General features: G+C 36.7%; 1 protein-coding gene across 1 annotated transcript; it reads left to right on the plus strand.

The window, feature by feature from the left end:
* The first annotated feature begins 3,133 nt into the window (after positions 1-3,133).
* On the plus strand, positions 3,134-17,971 carry ubxn7 (UBX domain protein 7). Its single transcript, XM_084411834.1, has 11 exons — positions 3,134-3,237; positions 6,910-7,066; positions 7,149-7,216; positions 8,528-8,593; positions 8,690-8,802; positions 9,734-9,880; positions 9,981-10,071; positions 10,959-11,086; positions 11,171-11,627; positions 13,029-13,108; positions 17,188-17,971. The coding sequence occupies exons 1-11, from the start codon at positions 3,168-3,170 to the stop codon at positions 17,347-17,349; spliced, it is 1,539 nt and encodes a 512-aa protein (XP_084267960.1). The 5' UTR covers positions 3,134-3,167; the 3' UTR covers positions 17,350-17,971.
* The last annotated feature ends 5,649 nt before the right edge of the window (positions 17,972-23,620 follow it).

The raw sequence follows: 23,620 nt of genomic DNA on the forward strand, positions 1-23,620 counted from the left end.
CATCTTATTATATTTTAAGGAATTCTGTTTGGGCTATCTCTGTGTGTAAAAGTCATTGCTGGGTTGATCTGAGGTGTTCATGGTGAGTTCATTATAATATTTCACAAATTTTGCTAGATTTCTGACAATTTAGCATGTATAGCACTTTATTGGTGTTACACTGACAACTTATATAGATTTTACATACTTTAATCTAAATTGCAATAAATGAACCCCCGCTTTCACATACAAGGCTTAAGTAGTCTCAGACTAAAATGCATGTTTGAGCTGTTTTAACTGAAATCAACTTGCACGGATATATATCTTAAAATATGTCAGTTGGTTTGTCTCAAGATGCAAACCAGTAAGGTTTTTTTTTTTTAAGGCACTTATAAAAGCTACTTAAAGGGTTAGTTCACCCCAAAAAGAAAATTCTGTAAGTAATTACTCACCCTCATGTTGTTCCAACCGCTTAAGACTTTCGTTCATCTTCGGAACACAAATTAAGATATTTTTGATGAAATCTGAGAGCTGTCTCACTCCTTCATAGGCTTCTATGTAATTTCATTCTGCCGGTCCAGAAAAGTTTGTAAAGACATCATTAAAATAGTCCAAGAGACTACAGTGACTCAACCTTAAGTTTATCAAGTGACGAGAATACTTTTGTACGCAACCCCCCCCCCCCGCCTTTATTCAACTATTCATTTTCTTCTGTGTGGGCCTCTGACGTGAGTTCATGAGAGCGTTCAGTTCATGAGGGAGAACTGGGAAGTAGGCCTGTCATTACTGCATAATTTTCATTTTTGGGTGAACTAACCCTTTAAATGTCCTAATTGAACTAAGGCAGGGGTGGGCAAACTACGGCCCGCGGGCCACATACGGCCCGTTAGGCTGTTTAATCCGGCCCGTCGAGTATTTAAAAAAAATTCTAAAGATCGTATTCATTTAGCCTTTTTCTTGCAATACTTTGCGTTATATAATATATATATATATTGCGTTGCATATATTTGACAATCGGAATATCAGATATTTCATGCCATAGCTAACAAATGTAAAAAAGGAAAAATGACATAAAAGCAGATCATCATTCATTCAGCGCTGTTGTGGCTGCGGTGTGTCACGTAACAAGCTAGACGCGTCACCATGGAAACCAAACAGACAGCAACTTAAGCGCATAGACTTGGTGCACGTTAATGTTTTTTTCTTTTTTTGAAAACTCACAGAGAAAAAAAATGTTTGGTAACCGCTTGCACACATGTTTAGTTTTTCCTTTGATTTGTCTGCTATTTAGTTTTGCTACTCTGGATTTGTGGATGTATCCTCCTTTATCGCCCGGCTTTCGACTAACGTTACGCTCCCCTGTCTGCCATGTACAGAACCCGGTTTTGTTTATTAAATGTTCTGATCTGCCTTTGCTTTTTATGTTTTATCTTATTATACTTAAAATAAATTTGTATATTCGCTTATTTCCACAAATGTATGACTTTTGGAAGTGCAAATTGATTGCCATGCAGTTTTAATAAAGTTGAATTAACGTAACCTTCTGTCATTTTTACTCTTCTAAGTGTACACTTAGGTGTTTTGTTTCTAATTTACGGTTAGGCCCATTAAATAATAAGGATAAACAATATTTAAAAAGTATAGGCTATAATTATCAAACATCTTACTAATTAAAAATTAACCTCAAAACATAACATGCTAAATGGGGGATATCTATAGCATAAAAAAATGTATTGTCAGAATGTCATCTCTCAGTTGTTGAATTTCGCGCAGACGTTGCCACAACGTAAATGTGTTTGCTCAGCCCGATCTCATGAAAGTGCGAATACGACGAATTGTATTTGTAGTTCTTATGAAACGCAGTTTTCGCGTGCATATGATACGCACTTAAAGGGATAGTTCACCCAAAAATTAAAATTCGGTCATCATTTACTCACCCTCAAGTTGTTTCAAACCTGTATGAATTTATTTTTTCTGCTGAACACAAAATAATATATTTAGAAAAATGTCGGTAACCAAACAGTTGATGGACCCCATTGACTTCCATAGTATTTTTTTTTTTCCTACAATGGAAGTCAATGGGGTCCATCAACTGTTTGGTTACCGACATTTTACAAAATATCTTCTTTTGTGTTCAGCAGAAAAAAGAAATTCATACAGGTTTGAAACAACTTGAGGGTGAGTAAATGATGACAGAATTTTCATTTTTGGCTGAACTATCCCTTTAATGACGTGTAATAGGCACGCACTCAGCACCCCTAATCCTAACCAAGGGGTTTACAGTGCGCAGCATATGCACGCAAAAAAATATTTTTTGGCGTATAAATGGCACGAGAAATAAAATTCGTGGTATAGATACGCACTTTCATGAGATCGTGTTTCATAATCTGCTACTGGGCCGGCCCTCTGTCAAATTTTAAAACCCAGTGTGGCCCTTGAGCCAAAAAGTTTGCCCACCCCTGAACTAAGGCCTAATCCTGGCTTAATCTAAACCCTCTCTGTGAAACCAGGCCATAGTCTTATTGATATTCCCAAAATGTCCAGTGATGTTGAAACTATCATGATTCATGACGGCAGTTCCCATTTTAGAAAAGTCTGGATTGTGGCTAATTTATCTGTGCTTTTACTGTCTCCCTAGACAGAAATAATGGTAACACCACAGGCATAAGCACTTAGCACCAGTATTTGACTAAATTAGTAATTAGGCCTAGAAATTCGTACTAAATATAGGCTACTTGTATTAAATATGGTATATAAAACCAAATTTAAACACATAGGCAGCAATACATTTTTTTATTTAAAATTCTTGCATTTTTACCAGTTCTTGTCCTTGTTTTTCTTGTTCTTTTGGGCATTTTTACAAATTCTTGTTTGCCACTAAAATGAAGAAAAATAGCTTTAGAAAAATAGTAAACTCATGGCAAAAATAAGGTTCTTTACAAAATGAATGTGTAATGAGAAACATGCTGGATATTTACACTCACGCACTCAATTTATTACATAATTAACTGTGTCCACGCAAAAATCAGTTAAGTAAGCGCATAGTGGCATCTCGTTCATGAAACATTTCGAATGAACTACATTACCCAGAGATCCAGTGAGCTGACGCACGGAGTCAGACGTAGAAAGAGATCCTATTGGTCGATGCCGTGCATGCGTTCAGTCGTGTTGTTGTCAGTGGCGGCAAGATGGCGACTCTCGGAGACGCATCAGCCCCGGGGGTTAATGGGTTAATACAACAGTTTACAGCCATAACTGGTAAATATTGACATTTTGCATTTGCGGGAATTTTTGCACTGGCCATTTCGGTTGAGTAAAACATGGGGTCTTTAGAAATGCTGTATGTAGGGAAGAATAATCGAGAGGCATCATCATTACTGCCCCCTCTGTCATGCAAAGGAAAGGGACTAACGAAAGAGCTAGCTGCTATCTCCACTTGCTTTACTATGAATCTACATGCAAAAGAAAAGAAATCAGAACAGGAAAGGGGCGTTCAGTTGTAGACTAATTACTAAAGTGTGCCGATGGACACGTAAAACTCCCTCGCACTGAACTTTGAGCATGTGATTGTAACGTTACTTGTGTTATTTCACCATCGCTACATGTAACACCTTTAAATTTAAACCAGATTAGTACTGCAGTAGGATTTTCACTCTACGATTATAATCCCCATTGCCAAATTTAAATGCTACAGGTTGATAATGTGTGTTTGGATGTTTCCAGCCACCGCGAATGTTTAACAACTTCAGCAAGTGTGTCTGTGAATATGAGCCACAGTTCTCAACATGGCGGGTTGTGTAGGCTGATTCTCAATCAGTTATCCGTTTGGACTGTATGCCTCTCACAACTCACATCTAAGTGAAAGGTACACACAAAACTGTGATGTTCTACACGGGCTGGGGCTGTTCAATTTAACTGTTGTTAGGAGTGTACACACAGGTTGCTTTAGAGCCTCGCATGATGGTGTGTATAATTTGATAGTTTCGGTTCTGTTGGTCAGAAATACAAGCCATGGTAAGCAGCTCGATACTTTTTTTGTGAAAGGTGAAAGATGCGGCGCTTGTGCGCATGCGCGCTCTGAAGGGGCGGGGTTTAAGAACTGAAGCGAGCGAGAGCAAAGAGTATAGAAGCCCAAGAGGCGAAACTCTGTTGTGTTATGGGTAACAGTCTGTAGATGGCGCTGCGGAGGCGCGTCCGCCATTATGGACTGAAAGCTGCTGAAATCGTTAGCGCCAGTCAATGGCAAAATCCATTTTAGTAGGTGTTTATAGTTCATATGTGCACTTGCTAGATTGCACATCTTTTTTTGTACCTTTCCGCCTGTAATAGGATCTCATAGATTGTTTTTTTCTTGCCATTGAAACGTTCACTGTGTGCACTTTCACTGAAGATGTTGAAAAAACAAGTTGTTAATATTTTTGTGATATTCTATGTAAAATATTAACTGTTAGAAATGTTCATTTATAATTTATAATTTTTTCAAATCATATATATGGTGATGTTCACTAATTTCAAAATCAACATTGAATACATATCTTATTACTTATATCTAATTACTGTGTGTCTGCCTATAGCCTAGCCCTAGCCTAGCCTATATTATTTCATGAATTTCTGTTAGTCATATAACAAGGAAAATGCATAATAGTAACATAAATATTGATAGATTCAAGTTTTGCAGTAATTTTATAATTGTATCTTTGCAAACCGTATAGGCTAATGAAGCCGATTCAGTGGGGGACATACCCTTACTAAAAAGTACTATAGGAATCTTATAGTATTTTGGGACAAATTATTATAGTAATCTTATAGGAATACTATAGTAATTTGGGACATACTACAGAAGTACGATAAGACTACTATATAAATACTATAGCAGCTTTAAAATATTATAGAGGTATTACAGAACATCACAGAAGTATGTTATGTTCTGTAATACCTCCGCTATAGTATTTCTATAGTAGTCTTATAGTACTTCTATAGTAATATTTTGTCCCAAAATACTATTTTCCTAAGGGTAATTAGGCCATGCATAACCAACACATAGACGAATATTTTCTGTCATTTAACGTCATTTAACGTCGGTCATCCTCATTAATGTATTTTAATTTGTTTTCATAGTTAGATATGACGGCCAGAAAAAATTACGTTATGTTAAGTTTTTGTTATGTCAAGTTTTTCAGTGCCATTGACTCCCATTATTTGTCGGCGTTTTCCTTCAGTTTTCAGTCCATAATGGTGGCCGCGCTGTCACGTCATGGGGGCAACTGTTGCTATGGAGCGTTCTATTGAGTTTCGCCTCTTGGGCTTCTATACTCTTTGGCGAGAGAGTCCAGCTGCAGCTCGCGCCGCTTCTATTACGCGCTTTCAACGTCATATTTCAGATTTTACTAATTTGCGTATTTTGTTTAAATCCTCCGTGCTTTCGCGTATTGTATTGCCATCAAGCGGATAACGTGACCTGCATTAAACTATAAGGTACTGATCAAACGATATTTTTGTATAAGTATTGAACAGTTTAATTTCTTAATCTCGGCTTCCTTTGCAATGTTTCACATATACCATATATACAAGCCTTATTACACAAATTGTATCTTATTTAATTGTTTTATTTCGCTCCAGAATTCTTCAACCTTTTTCAGACCAGGAACCCTCAGCCTCATATCAGTGTACCATTCATATAAAATTGCATTTTAAACCGGTCAAAAGGCTGGAAACATTACTATTTTTAATGGTTTTGAAAGAAGTCTCTTATGCTAATCAAGTCTGCATTTATTTGATCAAAAATACAGAAAAAAAACATTAATATTGTGAAATATTATTACAATTTAAAATAATGTTTTTCTATTGTAATATACTTTAAAATATAATTTATTTTTGTGATGCAAAGCTGAATTTTCAGCATCATTACTCCAGTCTTTAGTGTCACGTGATCCTTCAGAAATCATTCTAATATGCTGATTTGATACTCGGCTATTATCAATGTTGGAAACAGTTGTGTTTAATAATTTTTTATAACCTGTTATACTTTTTTCAGGATTCTTTGATGAATAAAAAGTTTTACAAATATCAACATAAAAAAAAAAAATAGAAATCTTTTGTAACAGTATACACTACTGTTCAAAAGTTCAAGGTCACTAATTTGTTTCTTTCTTTTTTTGAAATAAATTAATACTTATATTCAGCAAGGATGTGTTGAATTGAGAAAAAAGGTGATAGTAAAGATTTATATAGTGAGAAAAGATTTCTATTTTGAATAAATGCTGTTCCTTTAAACTGTTTCTTCATCAATGAATCCTGAAAAAAGTATCACTGGTTAAAAAAAAAAAAAGTAAGTAGCACAACTGTTTCCAACATTGATAATAACTGAGTAGGCCTATCAAATCAGCATATTAGAATGATTTCTGAAGGATCATGTGACACTAAAGACTGGAGTAATGATGCTGAAAATTCAGCTTTGCATCACAGAAATAGATTATATTTTAAAGTATATTAAAATAGAACACCATTATTTTAAATTGTAATAATATTTCACAATATTATAATTATTTTTTTTTTTTGTATTCTGCAGCTAGGGGTCCCTAAAGGATATTTTATTTAAATCGAAAGCGGGTCTTTAGATAAGATATTATATCATATTTTTTCAGACTTGAACCCTCTCAATTGATGGAGCACAAATACATAAATATATATATTTTAAATTGAAAACAATTCAAATATGTCACTTCTTGATGAGACATCATATGTTTTCAACACAAAGAAAAACAATGCTGTCACTATATAATCAAATCCTTGTAATTTCGTGTCTAACGGTGAAGATATTTGGAACAGCAGTGCCCGTAACATGTATTTCCAGTCTATTTTTTCCTTCTTTTTTTCCAGTGTGTTTATGTTTCACTTCACAAATCTTTAAATGCATATGTTTGTTTGCAGGAGCCACAGAGAGTGTAGGGAAGCATATGTTGGAAGCATGTAACAATAACCTAGAGATGGCCGTCACCATGTTTCTAGATGGAGGGGGCATCGCAGAGGAACCCAGCACAAGTGCCAGTTCAGCCGGAGCCTCCAGCAGCAGACACCCTCCTGCAGAGTGAGTGGTGGTCTTATGGTGTTTGTAAGTCACTGCATGCTCTGTGCTTTGAGTTTGATTGTTGTGTCCTCCTCTCTGGCAGAGATGATGTGCGAGCACCCATTCCTCAGAAGCAAGACATTCTGGTGGAGCCAGAGCCCTTGTTTGGAGGTATTACAGTTCACATTTATACATCTTTTCTGCCTAACTTTTTTTATTCAAAGAATATTTTCTTGAAATACCCCTTGAGATTTTAAGTTAATACTTCAATAACAATAATAATACTTCAATAACAAATTTGCATGTCCACAGTTCTCTGATGCCAGTTAATGGTCACATGACATGCAAGTAAATGGAGAAAATTGTGTTTTGTTTTGACTTTGTTGCTGAATTTAAAAGTAGATAAAAAAAAAAAATATATATATATATATATATTTGTGTTAGTGTCTCAGTCCGCATTACAGTCACACTGGTATTTTAGGAACCCAATCCAATTGAATATTAATAATAATAATCATTATCATCAAAATAATAATAAGAGTTATTATTGTGTTTTAACTCTAATCATAAAAACAAAGACAGAAATATATTACTGTTGTAAATTATAATTGTGCTGTAAAATAAATTAATATTTGATAACTATATTAATACTTTCAAACTTTACAATGTTTGAACTGTCAAGCTTTTAACTAGTGATGCACCAAAATGATTTTTTTTATAGAAACACAGAAACCAAAATTAAAGTTTTAATTTAGCTAGAAACAGATATCACTATATAAAATATAATGAATATGTAATATACTGCATATACATGTATTTAGCAAAAGTTATTTTTTTCTTCTAGTTGACTAAGGCTATGGTCATTGAATGGCTTTCCTGAGGTAAATGTATCATTACGTGACATTGTTTACAAGCTGTTTTATGGACGTCTTCACGCTGTTAAACACTGATCAAGCGATTACACGAGACATTATACATTTCGGTTTATTTTGTGCTGTAACTAGTAGTAAAACTGAAGAGATTAGCAGTTTACATAGCCGTTTTAACTACAACGATCTGTAATTGTTTTGATTTTCGTTATAAAATTGACATCATTTGAAAGTTCAGACTTTGTTTCATATCCAAAGCACTAAGCTTATTGCGATTATTGGATGGGAGGCACGCTACAAATAATGTTTTGTTACTAAAGTTTTGTTCTCGCAGATCTCAGTTCATCAAAATGAAGATCTATTAAGAACGAGGGATTGATATTGTCAGCTCAGCCTATAGTTGACTTTTACCTGTTGTAGTTTATCCACTTTGTGCGCACAAAATACGTGCCATCAGAGAAGAACTAATTAAATGACACAACAATAAAGTTGCGTTCCCAAAAGTTTGAATCATTAATAATTAATGATTCGCTTTTCATCAAACCCCCTGCAGTTCCCTTATGTACTCTCGGGGGGTTGTGTTTACATACGCTAATATATCTCTCTTTCACAGTACCAAAGAGGCGTAGACCAGCACGATCAATCTTTGATGGATTTCGGGATTTTCAGACTGAAACCAGTAAGTATATGTGAGGCATTCTGATGGTTCATCACATTCAGCACACATGGTCTGGTTCATCCTCTGAAACCCTGCTGTTGTGCTGTGAATCTTTAGTCCGACAGGAGCAGGAGTTGAGAAACGGTAGTGCAGTGGACAAGAAGCTGAGCACTCTCGCCGATCTGTTCCGTCCTCCCATTGAACTCATGCACAAAGGCAGCTTTGAGACGGTAAGGTCTATGACTGCTTTAGTACACCTATTAGCATTACCACTAACGCTTCCAGTAATTGGCTAATTCACGTGTTTCAGTCCTCTTTGTCATTAAGTTCAAACTTTGTCAGCATAGTCATGTTTTTTGTTCCTGGCAAAAGAACAAGTCAAGCCCTGCAAATCAGGGAGTGTCCAAACACAGGTTCGGGATGTTGTGAGCCTTACACAAAGGAAAGGACTGAAATCGGGCTGGGTGGAATCAGTGGACAACTTCTTAAAGGAATGTTCCTGGTTCAATATAAGTTCAGCATCTGTGACTGACAAACTTTGCAAATGAGCCAAGACTATCAAAATACACGTTTTATTTACTTTTTAAAAAATAGTTTTTATTTTATAATAATTTTATAAAAGTTACAAGTTTGTGTTTGGGTCCATTTATCCCCAGGTGTCAACTGAGTCTTTACACGTATACCCCCGGTTTCACAGACAAGGCTTAAGCCTAGTCCCAGACTAAAATGAATGTTTGACCACCTTGTTTTAACTGAAAGCAACTTGCACTGACATACTGTATCTTAAAATATGCCACTGCCATTGTTTTGTCTCAACCAGTAATGGCACACCAGGCATGTTTATAAAATCTACTTAAATGTCCTAATTGAACTAATTCAGCCTCATGAGTGCTTTGCTTGCGAAGGACATACGCAACGTTATAATGGGTATACTTTTTTTTACAATAAAACAAAACATTCATATTTATGAAAGGCCTATTTAATTACATATTTTAAAAATCGGTTCTTTTGTTTTTGTGCATCGATGCAGAATCGTTCACATAAAAACATAAGCTTAATTTTTCTGCTTTTTAGTTTGTATTGAATCTGGAACATTTCTGTAAGTCAAGCCATTATTTCCCAGTATTTGTATGAACTCTTTCCCACAATTTCTCACATCAGGCAAAAGACTCCGGTCAGCTTGAAAACAAATGGCTGATGATCAACATTCAGAATGTCCAGGATTTTGCCTGTCAGTGTTTAAACCGAGACGTGTGGAGCAATGATGCTGTGAAAACCATCATCAGAGAACACTTCATATTCTGGCAGGTAAACAACTCACACAAACACGAATGTCTTCTGTCTCTCTATCTTACATGACGTGAATATGAGCTGTTGAATTGTTTAGGCAAGCTGTGTTTTCTCATAGGTTTACCATGACAGCGAGGAAGGCCAGAGGTACATTCAGTTTTACAAGCTTAACAAATTCCCCTATATTTCTATCTTGGACCCCCGTACAGGTGAGACACACAAAGCATCGCTGAATCACTCCTCAATGTATCTTTTTACTAGATTTATTACATAATTTTTTGACAAAATGTTTGGATCAAAGACATGATGCTAATTTTGTCTGGATGTAATCCTTTATTTAACAATTAATTTCATAAATACAATGACTTGAAAAGACCTTTTCTATAATGAGCCTGTTTTTGATTCCTGGTGTAAAATGAATTTTAGGGGGCATAAAGTCAAAAATGCATCATAAAAAATGTGACAATGATATTATGATATATGCAAGGTTAGTTCAGGTTGTAAAATAATATAATGATATTTATTAATAATTAGCAAAAATGGTAAAATATATTTTAAAACTATATTGCTTGTACTATATTTACATGGCATTTTTAAAGTCATTAAATTAAAAAAATGATTGAAAACGGAAAATCTTTTAAAACCATATGAAACCAACATGAACTCCGAGAATGTATTTCCTAGAACCTGGAATGTGTGTTTTAAACTAGATGTTTAATTAAATCCATTGATTACAATGGAGTACTGGTATTGATAAGTGTTTTTCTCGCATCAGACTGGTTTTGCTACAGTTCAGGTGTAATTTGAATTTTCAAAGAATTTCTCATTTAAAAAAAAAAAAAGTGGTAAGCATAGTAATAACATTGTAATAACATGGTAACATGCAAACCTTTTAAATGTTTCATTCATTCATTAATGAAAATTGTTCATCAGATAAAAAATGGCTTAAGTTGAAAAAATATTAAGGTATGACTATTACATAAGCTTATGCATGGTCAAAACTGGGTAAAACAAAACAATTACAATGTATTTAAGTGCTTCTGATTACTGTCTGAAATTCCGAGTATTTCAGTGTTTTCATCTCTGACAAACACAGGACAAAAGATGGTTGAGTGGAACCAGTTAGATGTGTCTTCATTCCTGGATCAGGTCACAGGCTTCCTATCAGAGCACGGGCAGCTGGATGGGCAGTCCAGTCAACCTCCGGCCAAACGGGCTCGTTCTGTAAGTGTCCCCTTTAAGGTTCTGGAGCTTCCTCGAAAAAAAACATATTTTCTTTACATTGCAATCCTTTATCTGTCTATACAGGAGAGTTTGATAGATGCCAGTGAGGACAGTCAGTTAGAAGCAGCTATCCGGGCCTCTCTTCAAGAAACACACTATGAGTCCGCCCAGGACAAGGCAGAGTCACGCTCGGATGATGATTCAGATGCCGAGCCTTTCTCTGACAGCGAGGGCCTGATCTCAGTTGACGGTTCGGATAATGAAATCGGTGGTGGGGAGGATTCTTTAGATGGACACATCTCTGCAGAGGTAGCTCCTCCCACCAGGCCGGACAGCCCAGCCCATCACAGGAAGTCCCCACACAAAGAGTTGTGCCACAGGAAAGAGGAGAGCAAGAAGAATCACCTAGAGCCAGTTGGGCTCAGTCACAGTCAGACAGGACAAACAGAGTCCCAACTGCGGCTGGGAGAAAACCACAGATCAACATCACACCAGCCCTCAGAACCTGCCGGCACCAGCACAGCAGATCCAGACGACAACGGTATATGGCATCTCTGTCTGTCAGGTGTCTGTTTCATCTTTGGGTGAACCAGCCCTTTAAAGGGTTAGTTCACCCAAAAATGAAAATTCTGTCAGTAATTACTCACCCTCATGTTGTTCCAACCCCGTAAGACTTTCATTCATCTTCGGAACACAAATTAAGATATTTTTGATGAAATCTAAGAGCTGGATCACTCCTCTATAGGCTTCTAAGGGATCGAAACTTGCCGTCACACGCATCACACGCATCACACACATGACCAGCATCGGCCAATAGTGAGCGAGTCTACGTGGTGACGTACAACACAGACTGTTACACTACGTGAATTCATTCAGACCCACACAGACGAAAATGAATAGTTGAATAAAGTCGTTCTTCTTGCTGTTTTTTGCACACAAAAAGTATTCTCGTTGCTTGATAAACTTACGGTTGAGACACTAGTCACTTGGACTATTTTCACAATGTCTTTACTAACTTTTCTGGGCCGGCAAATTTCGATCCCATAAAAGCCTATGGAGGAGTGATCCAGCTCTCAGATTTCATAAAAAAAATATCTTAATTTGTGTTCCGAAGATGAACGAAAGCCTTACGGGGTTGGAACAACATGAGGGTGAGTGATTACTGACAGAATTTTCATTTTTGGGTGAACTAACCCTTTAAGCCAAAGTAAATAAAATTCTCTGATTATTTACTCACCCTTTTGTGGCAGTTATATTTTCCACAGCACATAAAAGGATATTGTTTATCATAGTGGATGTAAAAGCAGCTTAAAAGTAGTTCATATGACTTGTGCATCATATTCCGAGTTCTCTTAAGTCAACTTTGTGTGAGAAACCCACTGAAATTTAAGTCGTTATTCTCTGATCATTTGTGAACCTTTATGAACTTATTTAGACAGTGAGCTGAACGTGAGAACCGAAGCAATCCTATTTGTGAATGAGTCGATCCAAATGAGAACTAGTCGATCCAAATTCCAAATCGGACTGAAAGATTCGTTTACAAACCTGTTTGCGAGTTTAACTCTTGATTCAGTAATCCAATCAAACGTATATCATGTCATCCGTTGATTAATGACTTAAATTTCAGTCTGATCCTCATACAAATCTATTGGATGGCTTTAGAAGATTTGCATTAGATTACACAAGTCATAAGGTTAGCTTGTGTAGGTTTTGTTCTGTCATTTTTGGAGCTGTCATTTATGGAAAAGAGCTGATCTTCAAACATCAGTCCTTTTGTGTTCTGCAGAAAAAAATAACATACAGGTTTAGAATGACGTGGGGTAAATAATGACAGTTTTTAGGTGAACTGACACTTTTAAAGGATTTGAACTTTTATACATGGTAATAATTTTCAGAGATAATGCAGAAATAAAAAAATGTACTAAAATGACTCTGTCCGCAGGTCCAAAGGCCCGCTTAATGCTGCGATATCCAGATGGCCAGAGGGAACAGATAGCATTGTCTGCTAAAGCTAAACTTATGGTGGGTACAGCGTTTCACGATTTGTATAGTTCAAAGTTGTCACTCTTTTCGCCATTGCCAACTTATCCCTTAATTACACTTAATCAAATTACACAAACATGTTGAAAAGATAAACAAACTTCAGTGTTCTCCTTTCAATTAAAGGAGCCGTATGTAAGATTGTGGCCAAAACTGGTACTGCAATCACTTTCAAATTACTGTAAAGCGGTGTATCCCCTCAAAATCCATTCACTCCTTTTTTTTTAATCCTCAAAAAGCCTAAACACTCTCAATAATCAAGCCGTTTGGATTTTCTGAGCAATATGATGTCATATTTCTCATGCTCCGCCCATGACCGCTCATTATCATTTAAAGAGACTTGCACCGAAACGAGTCGCTGTGAACAGAGCTGTTTTTGAGGAGGTAAAAAGGACCATTGAGGAATTTTAACCAAAGTATGTAAAAACTTTACATGAAGACCCTAAAGAATCATACCAACTTGTGGAAAATGGGCATCTGATGGCACCTTTAACATTTAAATACAATTAAACTGTATAAAGTAAACGCATGCAGTGTTTCCCCTAGGTTTACAGGTTTGGGGGGGGGGGGGGGGGTGGTTTGGGGAAAATTGACACAGACACCTATCTATCTCTATCTATCTCTATCTATCTATCTATCTGTCACATAAATTGGTTGTCTGGGAGGGTAATGGTTTGTAAAAGTTAAAAAATGTTAACATAAGATATCTCTTTTAAAAAATAAATAAACATATTTAAATCTTTTTAAAATTGACTTTTGCAAATAACCTTTGTTAAATTTATAGAAGTATTTGTTAATATTAATGGACCAGAGCTTAAATAGTTTTATTTTTTAACTAACAACTAAAAAAAGATTTATAAATACTAATCAATATATATATAAATTTTAAATGGGCTTTTTTTATGAGAAGTTTTTATTTCTATGATGCATTTATTGGAGAGAATAATCCTGTCAGACGCACCACTGCTGTGAACGCGCGTTCACGTAAACACAATTTAAACAATGTATTATTCAATACATTACTTCTATATAATTATATATTAAGTTGCTCAAGCAAGTGGTAAAATATTTAACCATGTACTTATATTAAAATCTTTTGTATTTAAATTTTAATACAATAAATCTTGCATGTCACAAAGAACTTGTTTTTCCACCTCCACGAATAAGACGAGTGTTGTTCATTATGTCGCCTTGTTGAGGTAAATTGTAGTTTTCCTTGCTTTAACTCAGTCTTAAGGCCTGTTCACACCGGGACGAATTTCGCGCGCGATATTCGCCGACGTTTAACGCCTCATGACTAAACAAAGGGCGCCAATGTGAGTGTGCACACCGGCGCGAAAAACGGCACGCGTAAAAGCGTCATTTTTTAAAAAACGCCTCGGGTTCGTTTTTTTGGTTTGACGCGCCGCGTCAAAAACGATCCAACCAATGAGATTGCCGCTTTTGCTCACGTGTCTGGAGCTTCTGAAGTTACAGTTAAACCAGAGTAAACACAACTTGGGGGCGCTCAAACACAAACGGTCTTGCCGTGCACACGTACGTAACGGCGAAGAAGATATACACAAAAGCGTCTACACTGCCGGGAAGAAATGAGACGAGGAAGATGCAAGGCAAGATTAATGTAGAGCTGCTGGTCTCGTTGGTGTCGGAACATAAAGAACTATATGACAAACGCGACAGCGACTACAAAAATCTTGATAAAAGAGAATTGTTATGGAGTGGTTTCTGTTTTACATTAAGCGCCATCTAATGTCAGGGAATGAATTTGCATGTTCACTCGGCACATCGTCAGCGAAAATCGCTTGGGTGTGAACACAAAAAACGCGTTGAAAAACGCTGGCGAATAACGCGAGCCGATATTCGTCCCGGTGTGTAGGGCCCTTTAAAGTGAAAAAAGTAGTAATTAATTAAATAAATTTATGGTGAGATTACTACATTTTATTTAATTAATCGCACTTATGGTGAAATTACTACATTTTCAGGTCAATCGGTGTTCATTTTGACCACGAAACATGCGCTGTCACTTTAATTCAGCGTTTGCAGCACAGCAGAAATAGACTCGGTGCAGAAACGATCTCTGCACTGCTATATACGCATCGCAACTGGAACAGATCGATCATCGACGGACTGCGTCCTCGTGCAGTGTGAAAGCTCTGTTAACATGGGTACGAAAAAAAAATACTCACCGCAAACGAAATATATGTGAAACGGGCGTTAGACTTGGAGCAGGAGAGCTACTCCGGCTGCTACTCGCAGTAGAGCGAGTGTTGCCATCTTCAGTTCAGCGACACATTTCCAGCCGCGCGCTCTCTGTCCGCTAGTGCTCAACTGTATGTGACGCAAGTGTTTGTTTGTGTGTGAGTGTGCACACTCATTGGGATAATTGTAAACACAGACAGAAAAGACATGCCATCGTGGAAATAAGATAAATAACATATTACTTAAGTGCCATTTAGGTTTTTTTTTTATAAAATAACAAATTGTAATCTGTCGCTATAAAGAAAATCAAATCAAATTTACTTGACCTCCAAGGGGGGCGGGGGGAGCCGTTAGGAGGGCGGGGCGCCCCCCTTATATAATGGTAGGGGAAACACTGGCATGCAAAATAACGATATTTTAAGGATTTTTAACCAATATCTAGATATCTTGTCTGGGCTGGCATGTTTTGGTATAAGTGTTAAACAAATGTTTGAAAATAATTATTAAAGGGGTCATATAATGCCATTTTTGTACAAGCTAATATGATTCTTTAGGGTCTAAATTAAAAGTTTGTAATATACTTTAATTAAAAATTCTCATTAGTATTGTAAGAAAACACTAATTTTACCTGGTCAAAAACAGCTCTGTTTTCAGCACGCCGTTTAAGTGCATGTGTCTTTAAATGATAATGAGCTTTGCTCACCCCGCCCCTCTGTTCTGTGTGTACACCATTTGTAACACAATAACCATAACGCGTTGTTCATTATAAACATGGGATTATGAATTATATTGAGAACGTCGTACATAGAAAACATGCCGTAATGTACCCTGAGTGTAAACAGCCGCATTCATCGTGAAGCGTGCAGCAAGCGATTTGCAAAGATTAGTATAAAGATTAATATAAAGGTTAATAAAACGTTACACTCACTTCTTCTTCTGGAGGTGCAGCAGGAACACGAATAGTTGGTACCAATCCTTTTTTCAGGAGCAGCTTCTTAGCAAAACAAGCTTCATACTGACCCTCGTTTATAAAGCAGTCTGGTGTGAAATGATTCGCGCAAACATGAAAGCATTGACGTTGATCGTGGGGAATATTCCCTTCGAAAACAAACTCAGATTTAGGAACATCAAAATGACTGCTGTGTTCGTTATTACACCCAAGAACAGAACACCACAATCGCTTAGACTCCATTCTGCTCCAGCGCATAGACAATAACCGTGCCGGTCCGCGCGGACTATGATTGACAGCTCGCTCACGAGCGAGGGCGTATCTGTGTTGAAACGCTGCTGTCAATCAACAATCGTGGGAGGGGCGTCCGACCGTGTGACGTCACTAGGTCGAACGGCTTGATTTGAGAGATTGGAAAACATATAAGAAGATTTAAAAAAAAACACTGGATGGATTTTTTTCATTTTATGATGGTTGTGTACAGGCATTGCCAACACACATTTCAGTACAATCAACTTGTAAAAGTGCATGTACCATTATATGACCCCTTTAAGACTAAGTATTTTTGAACTTGACTTGAATACGAAATATAGTAAATACAAGAATCAAATAAAATACTAAGATTATACAAAAATCTAAATGGCCGTTTGAAAGCATGTAAATACAGTTTGACTTCCTCTCTTCCCTGTGACAACTTCAAGCGGTTGTCAGAAACAGAGCGTTGCGCAGTGTCGCTTTGTGTACTGGGGTATATCTGTAAGCGCCACAAACTGTTAGAAAGCGAATTTGCATTTTCAATCCAGTCAATGTGTACATTTTAACCAGGCGATGGATTCGGATAATAAGGTATCTGGAATTATCCACAGTTTTGTTTTTGTACCCTTCATTTTCTTCCTTTGTTCTTTTTTTTTAGGCACTGGTGAGACACGTTCAGTCTAAGGGATTCCCCAACGAACGCTTCGAACTTGTCACCAACTTCCCCCGCCGAAGACTCGCTCATTTGGACTATGACATCACACTGCAGGAAGCAGGACTGTGTCCGCAGGAGACTGTGTTTGTGCAGGAGAGAAATTAGCCCCTCCCCTTGTAGATAAACCACACCTCCTTCTATCCTGTCACTTGTGCCCTAGAAAGACTGAATTGACTGTGCCCTGTTACCACTTGTCTTCTTTTTTTTTTTTTTTTATAATAAGTCCAGGATACACAGAACATTTGGTAGTTCATAGGGACCGTCCCCTGAGCTGCATTTGTCAACGTATTTATTTACAAACAACTTGGCACATCCCATCCTGTCTGGGTCTATTTCTTCAAGACAGTCCATGTACACGAGTTAAGCTCATTTTGATATGGAATTTAATCCCTAAAAGCTTTTACAGATGGCCTTGATATAAGAAAAACATTGTGTATCATGTGTATGCAAAATTTCTAAGGATTGAACATCAGTTCCAAAAATGTCTACCAGTTCCTGACAAAATCATTAGAGCAGGTTGGGATCCTGTTGAACATGGGCTCAGGTGATAAATTGGGGCGGATGCTTATTATTTAGAGGTAAACCCTCACATATCTCATCTGCAGTGTGCAGGGACGAATGGAGTAGAGTGACATTTAGCTATAGTAAGTTTCTGTCTCCTTTTTTTATATACTGCATCATTTCCACAAAAACTGATTCTCAAATATAATCATTGAAACAAAAGGGACAGCTGGTCCACTTGAGTATTTCTTCAGTAACTGATCTAACGGTATCCGGTTTTGTGGCGTGATTCTTGGTAGGAACATTGTAGTTTTGAACTAAATGTTCTAGAAGGTGCTTGAACATATAAGGCTCGTGTGCAATAGATCTGGTTGTATTTATATGTATTTAAGGGCAAGCTTTTATTTTTGCATACAGATCTTAAGTGATTCAACGTGACACAGATTCTTAGTTTAGCTTAGTAGTGCTCCAACATTATGAACAGTATGAGCACAAGGATCCAGCCACTGGGGGCAGATGAATACTCAAAGTAGCTGATGATACTTTTATTTTTTCATGGAAAACTATATGTTTATTTGCCGCTAATAACTTAAGACGTCCACTGTATTGGAATGGTGCAACCTTGATATTCACATGACTGAATATCTAATTCTGCAATAGTCTTAAGCAGGTGATTTTCGCAGGATTTACTTTAACATTAATGTTAGATAATTATGTTTAAATTAAATTAAAAAAAGAATATTAGTTGAAGCTCTTAAAAATATTGATTATCAGAGAATCCTACCATGCAACTGTATGCTAAACTGTATGCTATTCATCAAAGAATCCTGAAAAAAATCACGGTTTCCACAAAAATATTAAGCAGCACAACTTTTTACAAAATTGATAATAAGAAAATGTTTCTTGAGCATCAAATTACCATATCATTAGCCTCATAGCATAATTGCCTAAGTAATTTTTTTTTATTTTTTTTAAAGGACTTAGGCAATTATGCTATGAGGCTAACGATATTAGAATGATTTAATGTGACACTGAAGACTGGAGTAATGATGCTGAAAATTCAGCTTTGCATCACATGAGTTATATTTTAAAATATATTTAAATAGAAAACAATTATTTTAAATGAATAATATTTCATAATATTACTCTTTTGGTATTTGCCTCGGTATCCCTGTGCTCTTTTATGCTCATCGTAAAGGTAAACAAGAAATCATGACACCAGGCCTGGAAACAAGACAACGGCGCGGCGTTTAAACATCCCCTCTGACGACTGACATCACAGAATTTACCGGTACACAGCTGCAGAGTATCGGTCGATACTCAGAATTTTTGGCATCGGATCGGTTCTGAAAAAATGGTATCCGTGCATCCCTATGAGGGACTAATGGAGTGAACTTTGTTTCATGTGTCTATTTTAAATTTAGAGAGCGTTTTAGAAAACGTGACGTCAATAACAGAAGGAAAACCGCACACGTTTGTAACAACATGAAGGTGAGTATAAATACCAGATTTTTTTTTTGTTGTTGTTATTTTGGGAGCTGTTCTGTCGAGAATTATGTGACACCCTCATGATTCATGTCACAAATTGATCACCAGAGGTCACTGCAGTTTAGTTTTAGCGCAATGTCTTGGAGTGACACAGAGCCGTTGAAATATAGGCTATTTAACGGCTCTGGAGTGACAGCTTTTCTCAGGCTTTGGCTCAAGTCTCAGAATAAGATTTTTTTTTCTCTCTCAAAACAATATAATTTACTAAGTTAGTTTCTTGTTCATCAATATCTGTCAGACATGCATGTTTGTATATTCCATAAATATCTGACATGGAATGTTTGTAATGTCTGCTATGGTCTGCCTTGTAATGAATAGGAATCACAGTTTGGACATATTGTTTATCAAGCACAATCACTACCATTTTTGAACATGGAGGAATGTCAACACCCTAAATATAAAACCCTGTATAAATACATTTGTATTATTCGGTAGCCTACATTTAATTTAGTAGAAATGTATTACATGTAAACTGGAAATTCACTGTTGCTTGTTGTGGAAGAGCAATAGGAAGATGTGTAAGAATAAATGGTGGTGGTAGTGTTAGGGGAAGACAACAAGGAGTGTGTAAAAATGAACAAGCAACTGTGAATTTTCAGTTTACATGTACATACATCTCTGTAAAAATTAAATATACTGTATAAATACATTAATTTTCATTTTATGTACTGAATTTTCCAGGTACATTTTGTCCTACTGTTAAAATCTGTATAAAAAAAAGCTAATACACAAGAGCATAGACAAAACTGGCATTCATGTATTGTACTGAAAGCAGCGTGTCAACAAAAAAGTAGAAATACAACCATGAAATTTCTATACTATAACAAATATTTCCATTTTTTGACCAGTGTGGCTCACACAATTGGCCAATTTATTGACACAATAACTAGCTTTTGAAGAGTGGATTAAATGTTTTGGGTGAGTAACTAGGTCTACATTTTGCAGACATGCAAGAGTTCTGATGTTAAAGCAAACAGTTGTGAGACATTTACACTTACAATTCAGAGAATGTTAAGACATTATTTGGAAAAATGTGCCAAAGCGATTGAGTAAAACAACCAACCCCCTGTTAATAATTACGGTACTTTTTGTGTGTTCACAGTTCATAATTCTCATTGTTTATTCTGATTTTACTTTTATTCCCAATTTTAGATATTATTGATAAGATGTTGATCTGTAAAAAAGTATTTTGAATGTCACACCATGTGGCCATATGGTCATAATATAACCATACAAACCATGCCATATGATCTCGTTTCTCTAGCCCATGTATTGATTATTCCCGCCACCACCTGTGCTACCAGCTCACATATTTACCCACTGTGCTCCCACTACCCACATGCTGACAGCACGGTTTTCCAGGCAAAGATCACAGAAATCTGTCTACTATGATCATTTCTACTATGTGGGTTGCAGTTCTTTATCTAAGGAACCGCAGTGAACACCATTCCCTTATAATCGATAGCCTACTTAAAAATGAACCCACAATCTGCATTAGTGGCCAAGATGCTTCACTGTTAGATTACTATCACCAACACCATAAATAATAAAAACCTGAGGCAATAATGTACATTTTTATATTACTCTGAATTTCTATTGGGCATTTTCATGTTATTCTATGACTTTATTAACATTTTGCTAATGAGTTCAAATAAAACTGCGTGGTAGCAAGCGCAAGAGAAGGCGAGAGATAAAATAGAGCGCTTAATCATACTATTGTGTGGTTACAACACTTTTTGATGTTGAGGTGTGCAGGGTGAAAAGGGACAATGTGAATGAGTCACATGAGGTTCAAAGGCTGGTAAATGAGGTTACAAAAACAGAATTCCAATGAATGTCCCGAGATATCTTTATTTACCTGTGTGACGGGATCTCCAGAGTTGCAAAAGCTTATTGTAAATATTATGTGGCCAAATTAATAAAAAATCCAATTATATACTGTACAGAAATACTTTTTTAGTCACTCAGAAATTTAATTTTAAAAGAATAAATAGTAGAAAGCATTGTTTGGTTGTAGCCTACTTTGTTGAATATCGCTGTGGAACAAGAAACATTAAAATAACCCAACAAGGTGCAAATTAAAGCTTAAAAAAAAGCTCAATGTCACTGTCAGGTTTTTGTTCTGTTTTTGTTTAGTTTTATGTGTTCCCTGTCTTCTTTAGTTGATCCAGGCTGTGTCCTAAAGCTTAAAAATGCTGCCTTTGGAGGATGCATTCCAAGGGAGGAAAGTACGTCTGAATCCGATGTTAGCTTCACTTCCTGTCTCCTGAGATACCTTCATCTGATGGATTTTGGAAGGCAGCATAGATGTATCCTTCGCTGCCCTATATGATATCCCACAATCCTGTGCAAAATGTCCATTCTGTTACCGTTTGACAGTCTGAAAGTTGCGGTTGGTGGTCAGTTTGTGTGCAAATATAAATTTTTGAACATTTACCCACTTCTGATGTCATTTCTAGCGAGAAATTACTATTGTACTGATTGCATATTCATTTAGTTTTCACCAAAGCTCGCTCTATTTTGCTGTAGATCATTAAACCGTTACGCTGCCACAGAAGTTTGTCCGAAATCAGTTTCGTGAGGTACCTTCATGCACCAACGCTGCCTGCGGAGTCATTTTCGGACGCAGCCCTATAGATTCCTATAGGCTGTGTCCGAAATGTCACTGTTTGAGGGAACAGCCATTTATGGTGTTTGAAACCATTGTGGATGTTATCAAGTGCACTCATTCAGTCCAACAATGCACCGCAATAATGAGTGTACAACTGATGTACGCTCAACGGCTAGAGAATACCCATAATGCACTGTGAAAGTCGAACGCCGAATGAATTCCCAGGTTTGGCCTGAAGATTGCGCCCTCAGGTCAATCATCCATTCATCCTTTTTCCAAACCGCCGGTCCAATGTAAATACAGCCTAATATCATACAGGTATACATTCATTTTTTATTTTTTTATTTTAATTTTACTACTGGAGCTACCAGTTTGCTTAGTTTCAAATAATTATTTAACAGCAAGCACAAACTATGCAAAAGCGGCTCAGTGTCCTAATTTGTTCACTCGTTTTCATTCACTCCCTCAAGTAAACTATTAGTGGGCTAATGTAGGGAATGAGGGTATATGGGGCGATTTCGGACCCAGCCCTAGTGTGCGCCTGTTAGTTACCATAGCAACCTGTTGTGTCCACATGCCCCTTGTTAATTCACTCTGATTAGGTCTGTGTATATGTACTCCCTCCCTGTACAGTTCAGTGATTATGTCTGTACATCTTTGGTTAGTGGCTGTTTCTCTCCTGCGTTTTATATTCTCTTGTTATACTGAGGGTTTGTTATTTTGATTTATTTTTACAGTTGATTGCTGCATCTAGATCCTGCCTCACTGTGACAGTCACAGAATATTTCTGAACCTCTCTTAATTAAGCCCCCTCTTCGCCAAGGGCCCCTGTTACTCAGTTCCACTATTACCCCCTGTCTGACGCCCCTGCTCAGATCTCGTAAAGTGCTCCAGTACACTATCTAAGAGCGGTTACATAAGGGAGCTGAATCTCAGTCACCTTTGTTCATTCTCAGAAACCAGTTAATGTGCTGCTAAATGCGACCGCAGTCTGCATGAAACAAAACGATAGCTGTTGAAGTATTAGCACAAAATTCAAGATCATGCAATGTCGATCGAGAGACTGTATACATTTTCCTTTTGAAGTACTGCAACCTTGATTTCCTAGTCTGACATGCTTGAAGAGAAGGACATGTATATGCTTTTAGTATGTTTTCAGTCAAATACATGTTGCCATATTTTTCATGATCTGCCATTTATGAGCATATCATTGTATGGCACATGATCTCTTCAAACAGTGGCTCTGTATCCCTGGAAAATGTTTCATTATCTCCTTCAGATAGTGGAGTGTCCGAGGTTAGAGTTCATAGACAGCTGGACCTGGTAAAGTCAAAGTTTGTTGTCTCCAAAAAAAGTCTCCAAAAAGCCAATTAAAAGAATGAGAATCTTAATAATATTGTGAATAATAATATTTTAATTTAACCGATTATCACTGCTTATTAATATTTGAAAAATGCATGTCAATCAAATCAAGGTCATGTAATGCAATTAACATGCAAGTAAAAAACAAAACAGGAAATGGTTTTCATGTTACATTTACATATAGGTTTAATTTTTTTTTTTGTATTTTTTTAAATTAGTTATCTTAAACTAATTGACAATGTGAAATGTTGACGTGTCAAGCTGTAATATACAGTGAGGAAAATAAGTATTTGAACACCCTGCTATTTTGCAAGTTCTCCCACTTAGAAATCATGGAGGGGTCTGAAATTGTCA

Source organism: Rutilus rutilus (assembly GCF_951802725.1).
Source record: "Rutilus rutilus genome assembly, chromosome: 6".
Classification (NCBI taxonomy): Eukaryota; Metazoa; Chordata; class Actinopteri; order Cypriniformes; family Leuciscidae; genus Rutilus; species Rutilus rutilus.